At 41.7% G+C, this 12969-nt stretch overlaps 1 protein-coding gene across 1 annotated transcript; it reads right to left on the bottom strand.

Annotated features, from left to right (window-relative positions):
• Window positions 1–1873: 1873 nt before the first annotated feature.
• Window positions 1874–12713, bottom strand: LOC123091708 (clathrin heavy chain 1). The gene is made up of 30 exons (XM_044513307.1): window positions 12467–12713; window positions 12105–12309; window positions 10884–10972; window positions 10690–10768; window positions 10454–10581; window positions 10057–10155; window positions 9865–9973; window positions 9602–9681; window positions 9292–9519; window positions 9139–9204; window positions 8494–8610; window positions 7951–8148; window positions 7718–7834; window positions 7564–7623; window positions 7352–7438; window positions 7194–7277; window positions 6973–7107; window positions 6831–6893; window positions 6655–6759; window positions 6447–6559; window positions 6109–6361; window positions 5883–6019; window positions 5523–5801; window positions 4407–5409; window positions 3787–4272; window positions 3500–3670; window positions 3232–3417; window positions 2794–2916; window positions 2602–2712; window positions 1874–2515 (listed from the first exon to the last, which is right to left on the bottom strand). The coding sequence occupies exons 1-30, from the start codon at window positions 12509–12511 to the stop codon at window positions 2300–2302; spliced, it is 5172 nt and encodes a 1723-aa protein (XP_044369242.1). The 5' UTR covers window positions 12512–12713; the 3' UTR covers window positions 1874–2299.
• Window positions 12714–12969: the final 256 nt, after the last annotated feature.

Below are 12969 nucleotides of genomic sequence, written 5' to 3'. Positions count from 1 at the left end.
CAATAGCTCCAGTACTGTCACAGAAGAGAGTCATCGGGCCCGACGCATTGGGAATAACTCCTAGGCCGGTAATGAACTCCTTCATCCAGATTGCTTCATGTGCTTCCTCCGAGGCTGCCATGTACTCTGCTTCACATTTAGATCCCGCCACGATGCTTTGCTTGCAACTGCACCAGCTTATTGCCCCACCATTCAAAATATACATGTATCCGGTTTGTGACTTGGAGTCATTCAGATCTGTTCGAAGCTAGCATTGACGTAACCCTTTACGACGAGCTCTTCGTCACCTCCATAAACGAAAAACATATCCTTAGTCCTTTTCAGGTACTTAAGGATATTCTTGACCGTTGTCCAGTGTTCCATGCCGGGATTACTTTGGTACCTTCCTACCAAACATACGGCAAGGTTTACATTAGGTCTGATAAACAGCATGGCATACATAATAGACCCTATGGCCGAGGCATAGGGGATGACACTCATCTTTTCTCTATCTTCTGCCGTGGTCGGGCATTGAGCCGAGCTCAATCTCACACCTTGCAACATAGGCAAGAACCCTTTCTTGGACTGATCCATATTGAACTTCTTCAATATCTTATCAAGGTATGTGCTTTGTGAAAGACCTATGAGACGTCTCGATCTATCCCTATAGATCTTGATGCCTAATATGTAAGCAGCTTCTCCAAGGTCCTTCATTGAAAAATACTTATTCAAGTAGGCGTTAATGTTGTATAAAAGTTCTATATCATTTCCCATCTAAAGTATGTCATCTACATATAATATGAGAAATGCTACAGAGCTCCACTCACTTTCTTGTAAACGCAGGCTTCTCTATAAGTCTGCATAAACCCAAACGCTTTGATCATCTCATCAAAGCGAATGTTCCAACTCTGAGATGCTTGCACCAGCCCATAAATGGATCGTTGGAGCTTGCACACCTTGTTAACATTCTTAGGATCGACAAAACCTTCCGGTTGCATCATATACAGTTCTTCCTTAAGATGTCCGTTAACGAATGCTGTTTTGACGTCCATCTGCCATATCTCATAATCATAGTATGCGGCAATTGCTAACATGATTCGGACGGACTTTAGCTTTGCTACGGGAGAGAAAGTCTTCATCGTAGTCAACCCCTTGAACTTGCCGATAACCCTTAGCGACAAGTCGAGCTTTATAGATGGTAACATTACCATCCGCGTCCTTAAAAGTCCATTTATTTTCTATCTCTCGCCGATCATCGGGCAAGTCTGTCAAAGTCCATGCTTTGTTTTCATACATGAATTCTATCTCGGATTGCATGGCTTCAAGCCATTTGTTGGAATCTGGGCCCGCCATCGCTTCTTCATAGTTCGAAGGTTCACCATTGTCTAACAACATGATTTCCAAGACAGGGTTGCCATACCATTCTGATGTGGAACGTGTCCTTGTGGGCCTTCGAAGTTCAGTAACAACTTGATCCAAAGTACCTTGATCATCATCATTAATTTCCTCTCTATCCGATGCAGGCACCACAGGAACATTTTCCTGAGCTGCACTACTTTCCTGTTCAAGAGGTAGTACTTCATCGAGTTCTACTTTCCTCCCACTTCTCTCGAGAGAAACTCTTTCTTCAAAAAGGACCCGTTCTTGGCAACAAAAAGGACCCGTACTGAGTTGAATGAAGTTGGCACCATGGGTGCCTTTCCCCATTCAAAAAAAAAGCAACTTCTACATAAGAACGTACTCGTATCATCTTTGTCTAGTTTAAGCTTACTTGAGACATCATCGCCACCGTCATAAATATTTTCATCAGACGTCCAAATGGAGCAAAAGATACAAGTTTGCTCAGGCGAACTACTGACCATCAACAAAATACAAATACAAATACACCGTGTCGTTCAACAAAAGCATTCTTCCAGGTACAAAACCCAAACCTCTGAACACAGTGTAACATATAACATACAGGCAGTGTTTATGTTCACGGGTGGCAACACCAACACGGAGGAGTGTACACCCAAAATGTCTAGTCTTTTTATCACACAAGCTATACAAATGGTACCAGTCTTCCACCTCTCACTCTTCAGCCGGAACCTAATCTCATCCTCATCCTACCCGATCATAATATATAGCAACCAGTAAATTTACTCTACCTCGGCTAGAGATATTGCTCGCCAAAATTGCCCTGGTACCAAAAGAATATTAACTGAAACAACCAATAGCCCAAATCAATCTACAACTTGAAAGATACCTTTGGGATCCTCATGCTCCCTCTGTAAAAAAAGACTGAAACAATCGACATCATCTATGTTCTTCAAAAGCCAACTCAGTAGTTTCCCATTGGAGGCATCCCATATGCCGGCATCGGTCCAGGACCCATCGGAGGCATACCCATCCCACCCATCGGAGGCATACCCATCCCACCCATCGGAGGCATACCCATCCCGCCCATTGGAGGCATACCCATCCCGCCCATCGGAGGTGGACCCCCCATACCAGGCGGAGCAGGCAAGGCGAGAGGGAGCAATTGAGCGTACATGTTCTGTATAACAAAACACAACTTGTTATGCTGACTGCTTAAGAACGAATAACAGGACACTGAACAAAAAGAAGAGCCCTTCAGATTACCTGCTGAGCAACGACGTCCTTCTCTTCCTGCTCTTTGGCTTTTTCTTCTTTCTGCAATTCAATCCTGTCCTTCACCAGGTCATCTACCTTGCTTGTGTACTCACGGATGAACTGCATACATAGCAAGAATGCTATTATAACAAAACTGTACGTTTCTGAACATTTCCAAACATGCAAACGGACTTAATATACCTGTAATAGGTAGGGGAAAGCAAAGTCCAGCATGTTGTTTGTCCATGCAAGCTCGAGAGCAACATCCACACGAATCAAGTCGTAACAGATGAAGAGGCAAGAAGCAAAACATTCTTTCTTTCCCTGCAATAGTCAGAGATGCTTAATGATTAGAAATGCAATACTGCACAGACAACACTGGTCTACCAAAACAATAAAGGTCAGATTAGTTCTTAATTTGCATGTTTCCTGGATTTATCTACTCTTAGCTAGTTGATATGCACTGGATGCAACAGTCAGAATTGGGAATCTTAGAAAGGTGATCACGGCACTAAAACCAGCACGAAAGAAAATATCTGCTGCAATTATCTAAGAAGGAAACAATATTAGCACAGTTTGCATACTCATGACTTGATTCAAAAAAAGAAATCCAATCATAAAATATATTTTTACACTAACCTGCTCGATAAAATAGACAAGTAAATCCTCCGACAGCTCACGGTCACCAGACTGTGAGCATGTTTCCATGCAATCCTTGTACATGTTGTCTATCTTCGATAGGGCAATAGATTGCTTCCATCTGCCAGCTTTCTTGTAAATGTAAGCAGCAATCCTCCTCATCTCAAGCAATTCATGTTTCTCAAGCTGATCAAGAGTTAAGCAACTGATTATAAAAACAATAACACCATTAACAAGCATTACATATTCATCTATTTATTTACTGTACCTTCTGGGCAAGACCTATCTGATCAAAGTTATCATGCATGTCAACCGACTCACGGAGCCTCTCATAGTCCTCCTCCTCAACATAAAGCTCATTCAATGCTTCATTGACAGCAGAGACATTGTTGCTCTGAACAGCAACCATGTATGGTTTCACAAGATGCAACTGACCAGCCTGTAGAAGGAATAAAAATAGTTCAGACTTCTAGATTAGAACATAAAACGGAGACATCAATAGAGACCCTTCCCATAATCCCATATACGACATTAAATATTCATTTTGAGGCAAACCTTGCGCATTATGTCTACAACTCTTGTGTGATCCAAGCGAAGCGCAAGCACATTGAGAAGATCATTGATGAGATCAGGGTGTTCTTGCAAATAGAAGTGCACAGCCTTGTAATATATCTCAACATTTGCAACCTTAACAGCAACATCCTTAAATTGCATATGATCCCATGCATCTGGAGAATGGTTCATAATAGTGGTAGCAGCATTGTCAAATTCATCATATTGGATGTATAGGTACGTAAGCTCTTTCCAGTGTTGTTGTTCATCACAAGCACGGATAAGCTTAGGAATATTCAGCCGAGTGGAGAAAAGCTTGATGTGTTCCATGAGCTTCTCAGGGCGGTATCTGGCATAAAGGACTCCAAGTTCTGTAAAGATGCCCATGTGCGCGCGCTCAAGTCCAAGACCACTCTCCATGAGAGAAATAAGTTCATTGAAGCATCCTCTGTTCTGATAGTATTCACTCACTTCTTCCAAGTCATCAACCTAAACAAAACAAGGCATATCAGAAAGAACTATATAAAAGTGCCTCAGGACTCTGAAGATTTTTTATAGAACTAAAAACATGTGTTGAAGCATAATTTTGTTGCTTCACAGAAATTTTTCCAGCTTATATATACCTGAATGATGATATTGAGACCGCATATTTGTGCTAGACGGAACTCCTCAGCATCAACACAAGCAAAGCAGACCTCCTTCCATGTTTTAGCGCTGTTAGCCTTGCGAGCAGCATCTACAGCGCCTTGGAACTGCTTCAGCTTGACCAGGGTGACAGCCAACTTAGCCCAGTTTGAGATGAAGGCATAGATGATCTTTGCAGCTTCACAAAGTTCTTCATCGTAAAGCCGGTCACCAACATTTTGGAGATTAGCAACATTTGGCATAAGAATAAACTCTTCAATGTCGCTGAGCCTATCAATCTTCGCATATGCAAAGATGAGCTCTCCATCGACTTTGGGCTCCCTTGCCTTTTGCCTTACCATAAGCAAGTACTTGACAAGATCATGGTATACATCAGCTTCCTCAGCAGCACGGATGACATCAAGGAAATGTGTTGCATCATCTGCACGGATGAATGACTCAATTGCTTCACTGACTAGACCTTCACGCAACTGGGCCTTGGCAACCTGGCTCCAAACAGCATCTTCTTCAACACGGAATGCAAACTCTTCAGCTCTTTCTATGCTTCGGATGTTATCTAACAGAACATCGACAGCCTGAACATTTAAGTTGAACTTCTTAAATATGGCAAAAGCCTCCTCATACAGTTGTGCCTCGACAGCTACTTCTCCGACAGCAGGGCCATCAAAGTTGTCCAGTCTGTTAACATAGTCCATGACCCTGGATGGGTCTGCCTTAATGGCTGTCAAGATGAGCAGGTTCTGAAGATTAAAGTTTCCACTGAATGCAGAATTCTGGAGGACAATCTTTTCAAGAAGTTCAATCAGCTCATGCGGGAGGTCAGCTTCCATGAAAGCCTTAACAGCAGCAGAAACTTGCTCAGGGCTCTTGCTTTCAGGCAGTGCGGTAGAAACAACTTGGTCGATGAACTGCCTTCTGTATTCATTTTCAGGCAGTAGAACTTTATCCCAAAGATCACCATCCATTCTTTCAACCACATACCTGACAACTCAAAACATTGGACTGAACGTGTAAGCAATGACGCAACAGATATAATGATTCAGAAAAATAACATATTTACATGGCATCAAAAGGACAATAAACCATAAACATACCTAGCTTGCAGCTTGAAAAGTGAGTTTTTGTTAGTGACGTTAATAAGTTCATCATCACATTGTCCACGCCTGTAAGCAACAACGGCAAGTGTAGGATCCCGCTTTTCACAGTATTTACCAACCACACGAGAGTCATAAAATGGATTGGTAGTAAGGAAATGCTCTGGGTTGTTGTTGCTATCGATGATAATTTTCCCAAGAGCATTATGGACATGCACATCTTGGCTACCCTCGCTCACTAAGTGCTCCAAGAATTGTGTAAGCAGACGTAAGCGGTTCCTGATTAAAAGACCAAAGAATGAGACCAGCTAAAAAGGCAGGCATGTGCAAAATGTACAGAGACAATGATTAGAATGAAACCTCTTCTCGCACTCGTCTACTAGTGGCTCAACAGGAAGGAGAGAGCGGACAGATAGAATCAAACCCTTAATGAAATCTTCAGGGCATTCATCATCAAGTAGCTGCCCCACTACCAATGGAGCATTCCCAGGGTTAACCTACAAACCAGATAAATGGAAACAGCCATTAGTATAATGAGTATATCAGAAGAAGTACTAAGATAAACTAAGTTTGAAGAGTTACATACCTTCTGTACATAGCCTTCAATATACCTGAGCATGTTATTTGTGTACAGATAGTGAGTCAGATCTGGAACAAAACCAAAGCGGTCACAAACATTAATCAGTGGGCGGGCATCAGGTAGTTTTGCTTCCATCAGAAAGTTCTTTGTCTTCTCAGCATCATAGAAATTAGACTCTCTGGTTACACGCTCAACTTCTTTGATTTGTCCAGTCCTTGCAGCTGATTCTATGTACTTGAAGTGGATATCTGGATCCTCACTGTTGGATGTAAAGAAATATAATGTTTAAGTGTGCTACGTTAAGAAAACAATGGTTGAAAGATATCATCAACTGGGGTAAATACCTGGAGCTCAAATAGGATCCCAAGAAGAAGTACAGGCCCTCGTAAGATTTAAATTGCTCAAATAGTTTTATGCAACCATCGACACCTAGCTGCTCAGAGTATTCTTTGGCGGCCTTCAGATGTGTTGCAGGATTAGAGATGATTAGAACCGATAAGAAAGAAGAACAAAACCACAAGAACGGAAGTTAAAGGAACGGAGAAAGATTACCTGCACAACTATTTGAAGGTTTCCTCTCAGATTGACCAGTAGAAGGTCTTTCATGCACTCTAGTGCCCATTCTTTTGAAAGGGTTCCAAAGAACTCAACGAGTGCCTATGAAAGGAGGTTGTTAAAAGGCCAGGTAATAATAAATAGACAGTCAAACATAACCGAAGAAAACAAACCTGTGGTTCAATGGCGTGGGTATTTACAATGACACGTTTGATATCATGCAACTCTGCATAGTGCTGTATCACAATATAAGACTTGTTAAACTGCAAGACAATTGAGGATAGATCACAACCAAAACCATGCAAAGATACGGACCTGGAGGGCTCGCAAGTACAAACCAGCCTTTTCACACAGTTGAGCAATGCGTGGGCGGTCGTAATGACTGAACATACCGTTAGCAAGGATGGCATCAGCAACGTTAGGGTAAGTCACCAAGTTGATCTCCAAAACCTAAAATAAATTCAAACAGAAGCTACTGAGTAACAGGGAGGTCTATATTGTAACGATTCACAATTAAATAAAAACTAAATGCTGACCTTGGTTTGCAGAAAAGCATGTTCTTCCAAGTTTGGTTTCAGAACATCCAGCAGAAAAGCTGTTGCCTCTCGTATCATATTTCTCTGTTAACAAAAGACGCATAAGGCAGGATGTACAACCAAATTTCGTAGTAAAAAGGAAAAAAATATAAACCTACCTGAAGGAAGAGATCGGTTATGGTATTATAATCTAATGGACAACCACCCTCCATTTGTGACATCATGAGAGCAAAATTTACAGCTCCCTGGTAAAGAATATATATAGGATATACAGTTAGGCAAAGTCATATAAATATCAAACCCCACAACCAGGTACCAAATGTTTCACCACAACCCAGTTTGTCTTTAAAGGCCTTAACAATCTTATTACCTGTGGATCTGTACGTAGGATGGTCTGGAGGAGGAAAAGGTAATCGGGAGTGTATCCAACCTGGAAGAGATAATTAGACAGCACAGTCAATGTTCAAGCTGAACTGGGTACGGCCTGCCAAAAAGAAGAATTCAGCAGTACCAACGCAATATACCTGCTTTGAATATATAAGGATCTTGTCAAACTCCCTCCTTTCGGCAAAAGCAGCAACGACTTTAGGCGTTGCCCTAGCCTTTATGTATATTTTCAATGCAAGGTCATTGTCTACCGTCTACACCAAAGTACCAATTGGATTAGTAAACAATCCAGACACAGGCAGCGAATGAAATTAACTGACGCACAATGAGATTTGTGCAATCAACAAACACAGCAGAGCACCCATATTACCTTAACAAGATCTCCTAGCTCTTCACTGCATTCCAACTTGTCTTCTGCCAACCAATTTTCTAGAAGGTTCTTTTTGTTCTGATTGACAACAAGTCGAGATAACTCAAGGGACTCGTAAGCATTGAGCTTCCCTCGAGTTAGCAATGTGCCAAAGTACTGCAACAGTGGAGGCGTTTGCCCAGCTTGAACAGGAACACTCTGCATTTGATGAACACAAATCACATGTCAGACAAGCAGAAACCTACACTTTCCAGCGAGGGAACAGTTAACTATGAAACATTTCTATTATGTGGTAAGCAGAACCCATCGGCTTAAATTAAAGAAAAAAAACAGCCCTAAGCATTTTAGCACAGCAGTCTTTCGCTGGAAATTTCATAAGAGCAGGATGATCTAGGGTCGGATATCAAGCACACTTTGTAATTCTGACAGTTGGGGCTATGAAGAATGCCTGGCTCATTGAGAAAGTATAAATGCAGGAAATGAGCTGTGAAAAGGCGGTGAATTCACATTAACAGCTCATGGGCAACAAGAACAGGCAGGCACCTGAAATTTTGCAACAGTCTCAGGGGTTCGCAGAAGACCCTGAGGGGATTCTGCAGCGAGCTCCGCCGCTTCCTTGTATTTTGTTTGCGAAAACAGTTCCTGAAATCTTTGCACAACCTGCAATTCAGAATAACAAAAAGTAGTGGTTAGTCCCTCTACACATCAAATGAGATAGGCAAGTGTAAGAATGGAATATTCCTTGAATTTTAAATCCAATATGAAGAATTAACATTAACATGGCTGCAAGCGAAACGGTACATGTGGTGTTTGTGAGCCACTAAAATACCCACAGCACAAGCACATTTATAAGTTATTAGTACATTCAGAAGTGCTCATTCAGAACTGCATAAACGTTCCACTTACAGAAAATGGTTACTGGAACAAGATATACAAGCAAAAAATGACATGACATTCAGAAGTGCTTATTAGGCAGGAACATAGGTGCATATTGAGAAAATTGCATAAGCATGTCGGCACGCGCTCTTATGGAACATAATGATACTAGCACATAGTTAAATGATCTAGCAGGGAAATACTGATTCAACTCGTACAAAGACATGCAAAAATAGAAGCATGGGCAACAATCAAGCAAATTCTGCAAATGTAAACACCATTCAAAAAAAGGATAGTAGTTATGGAGCTTACCAAGTTCTCCGCCCCAGGAAGGTTAGCTCTTTTGGCAAGATTCACAGCTAGCTCAAGGTTATTTAACTGCATGAACCAAAATGTATTAGAAATTTAAAACAAATATCTACAGTATGCATCAGCAGAAGAATTTATGAAATGCCAGAATCATACTTGGCCGCTGACAAAAGGCACAACAGTCGCATCATTAACTGTGGCATGTAAGACCTGCCCTCTTCTGTTGATGGCATAAAATCCACCAGTTGTAGAAGACTCTGCTGTCAAGAATATAGGATCTGGACTGATTCTATTTCTATAAACTGCTGCGGCAGTTTCCAAGTCATACACAAACAAAAGGCCAAGCTTCGTAATTACATAGACAAGTCCATACTTTTGAGAGATCTGTAATAAAGAAGATAAAACGAGTTAGATATATGTGATATCTAACAGGGTATACTACATGTGGGACCTAAAATATATACACCTGCATGGCTACAGGAAAATCATCCTGAAAATCTGGTGGGAAGAAGAGATCGGCTTGCTTCTTGGAAAAACCAGGTTTCCCTGCAATAAATGATTTGAAAGGGTAAAAAAGGAGAATGACTTTAAACAGAAAAAAAATCACTTGAAAAGGGTAGCCTGTAAGGAAAAACATCGGTAGCTAGATGACATACTGCCACATTTACAAGACTGGAATGCAGAAATAATGATAATCAAAAATAGAACATGGTGGTTCTTTATGCAAACCTGGCTGGGCCCCCAGTTCAATAACATGTAACTTAGAAGTAATCTGTCCAGCATTAGTTGCCTTCGAGGCAAAACAGATGAGTGTTGATGGATTCTCGTTGCCAGGAACCTGGACAGGAGAAGTAAAGCACGGTTGACAAATACTAGAAGAGGACTAATAATTATAACCTCCACAAACTAATTGAATAATACCTTAAAAGTTGCAAAAGATGCTGCATGGGCTTCAAGTGCCTGGCTACGCTGCTGATCAACAGAGAAAAGTTGCATATTTCCCTTCACCAACTGCGGCCTCTGCTAGGTGAAGTAGAAAGCCCATGAATATAAGAAGCATGCATAACAAAGTACCATTTACTTAGTGCATATATCAGCTGCATCTGTAGCTCAACATAGTAGACTAGATACTTGGAAATTTGTGAAATCATAATTTATAACATTTAACACCAAGAATAGTCAAACAACCAGAGGGACAGAACAGACCATAGCAGGAAGGGACACAACAGAATTTTGATCATCATATCACATTCAATTACAGAACAACAGTGCATCAGGTTATGATGATGCTAATTAAGAATGATCTTTGCAAGCATACCTCAGGAGCACCAGGTGCAATTCCAATAAGCACGAGCCACTTCTCTGCCGGGTCACAACGGTAGTTAATAATCTGATTATTAGCCAGATTAGCTGTCCTATCAAACATCTTGGTGGGTTCAGAATCTCCTGCGTTCCAACATCAGCAAGCAATAATTATCTTAGTTCCTATGAAATCATGCAAATCTGGAAATGGTGCTTAAGCAGAGAACAGCTGTGATTTGACAGATGAGTAACCTTCAATTGACCAGTGATAAACAGATGTCTGTGTTACCAAGCCCAACAACTTGGGGGTGATCCATTTCCAGAACACAACCTGTGATTGTAGACAAGAAGACATGTAAGATAATATGTCAAGTAAGATTGCAGATAATCAATTAAATAAAGTTACCAAATATACTAGATAACTAGAAAAGACTTAGAAACTTCACCTGCTCAGGCATCTGGTGCGACTTTACTTTTGTTTTAGCTTCAATATTGAAGATCTGCAGGTGATCCTGCGTTGTTCCAGCTATTTGGGCTGCAAAATTTTGCGAAAACTTGTTACTGCTATTTGTAAACTCCGTCATATTCAGATTGAGGTGAACAGATGGTAAATGCTGACTCTGAGATATACAGTTCTTATAGATTATTTGCCAATCAAACATATAGCAGCAATACACTATGCTGTCAATGTATAGAGCAGTCATTCCAACTTAACCAACTGAAGTAAGACTGATTATGGGAGAACAGTTTCTTGCTGCTATCACTTTGCTTGCATTTGAGATGTCAAGGAAGCATGTTACACAGAAAAACACCATAATCATTTATCGCATCACATGGGTAGATTAGTGTATGTTCCAGAACAAATTACTTCAGTTTTATATTCAAAGCTCCACTCCATCACAACTAGCTACCCAAAGCAAACTGCAGAGGTAACAAGAGGGCATTTCTTTAATAAAAATAGATAGTAAGCAACTACCGTAGAGCCAATTTGTGGATCGGCAAAAAAACTCACAATTAGATATTAACTCTTACAGCCCCTCATCCTAGGACCAAACTATGCTCAATCGAAGGGATTCAATGTTTTGGGCATGGTAACATTATCAACATAATAGATACATTCTTTGAATCCTAATCATTCGCAAGCACATGTAAACTATGATCTCATTAGAGAACTGATAAGCATATATCATTTACTTTTAATCTAAAGAAAATTTGGGTGTGTGATCTTTCATTAGAGGATGTACTGTACTAATAATTATAAAACGCGTCTAATCATCGAGATTTATCATTGAATTTCACATAATAGATGACCAACCTATTATTGTGTGCTCTGCATACAAGCAGAATGCAGGTATCGATATCAACATTTAGGCTCACAACTTCGCAAGATCATCCGAACAGTAAATGTGTTACTAAAACACACACAAAATGCAACTGACACGCAAAACTACCAGATGTCTAGCTAAAACTTGATCTCAGTTATTAAGCAAATCCGTAGCCCCTCTCCAAGATATGTGTACTGAGCTGAGATGGAAGCTGAAATCGTCGCCCAACTATTCCAGATCCCAGGACGCGGTGACTGGACTAGGATGGCAGCAGTTGTAGCACGGGCGGTCATGAGAATGAGATCCCGTAGAGCTCGTATAGAGATCTAGTGAGGCACATGCCTTTGAGCGCGAGGATCCTGGTGTTGGGGTTCATGAGCGCGGAATCGGCGGTGATAGGCCTGCGGAGGGGCTGGCTGGGCATGACCATGTCGATGATAACGACGCTGTTCTGCGGCGAGGTCTCCCGGACGCAGATGTACCTGTCCGACTCCATGGTGACATGGGTGAAGGTGACGAACTGTGGCGCGATCCCCAGGCTCGTCAGCTGCAACAAGCAACAAAGCCACCGCCATGGCGACCGTACCAGTCAGTAAGTCGCAAGGCCTAGCTAGTCCCTCCTCAGAGATCTGATCTGACTTCCGAGAGAGGGAGAAAGAGAGAGAAGAATGATGGACGAGTATATGCGATGGTGCTGTAGTTACCGTGAGCGCCTCACGCATGGCGATGGGGGCGTTGGCCGCCGCCATGGCGGCAGGCGGCGGTGGCGAGAGCTCCCTGGAGCGAGACGGCGGAGGAGGGCTCGTGGTGTGTGCCCGTGTGTTGGAGAGATCGGATCTGAAGAGGGAGGGAAGGAGGGGGGTGGAACCAACGGGGGAGAGACGATGCAGTGTTCGGGAATTTTAATTAGTCGTGGAGGTGGAGGGTGTGCGTTGGAGATGTTTCCCCGATTAGTCCTCCGCCATCTCTCGAATAACTGCTGACGCCATTTAAAGTCACAACGCATCTACTCATAGACTTCTTCATGGCGAAGTATCTTTCAGATAATAAAGTTCTTCATGGTGAAGTATCTTTCTTTTCTTTTTTTGGTTGTTTTTTAGGGGATTCTTTTTTATTGATGATGATAAGTTCTCCACGGAGAAGTAACTTTATTTAGTTACCTAATAATATTGAAAAAGTTCTTCAGCCAGCGGTGAATGGTAACAAC

This window comes from Triticum aestivum, chromosome 4B (genome assembly GCF_018294505.1).
Source record: "Triticum aestivum cultivar Chinese Spring chromosome 4B, IWGSC CS RefSeq v2.1, whole genome shotgun sequence".
Lineage (NCBI taxonomy): Eukaryota > Viridiplantae > Streptophyta > Magnoliopsida > Poales > Poaceae > Triticum > Triticum aestivum.
This window is presented reverse-complemented; position numbering and strand designations above follow the sequence as displayed.

Excerpts from the sequence above, each read along its gene's own strand:
- LOC123091708 (XM_044513307.1), bottom strand. The coding sequence starts at position 12,511 with ATGGCGGCGGCCAACGCCCCCATCGCCATGCGTGAGGCGCTCACG. Across the intron at positions 9,682-9,864 it reads TGAACTGGGGGCCCAGCCAG|GGAAACCTGGTTTTTCCAAG; the intron begins GTTTGCATAAAG and ends CATTTATTGCAG. Across the intron at positions 8,149-8,493 it reads AGACTGTTGCAAAATTTCAG|AGTGTTCCTGTTCAAGCTGG; the intron begins GTGCCTGCCTGT and ends CATCAAATGCAG.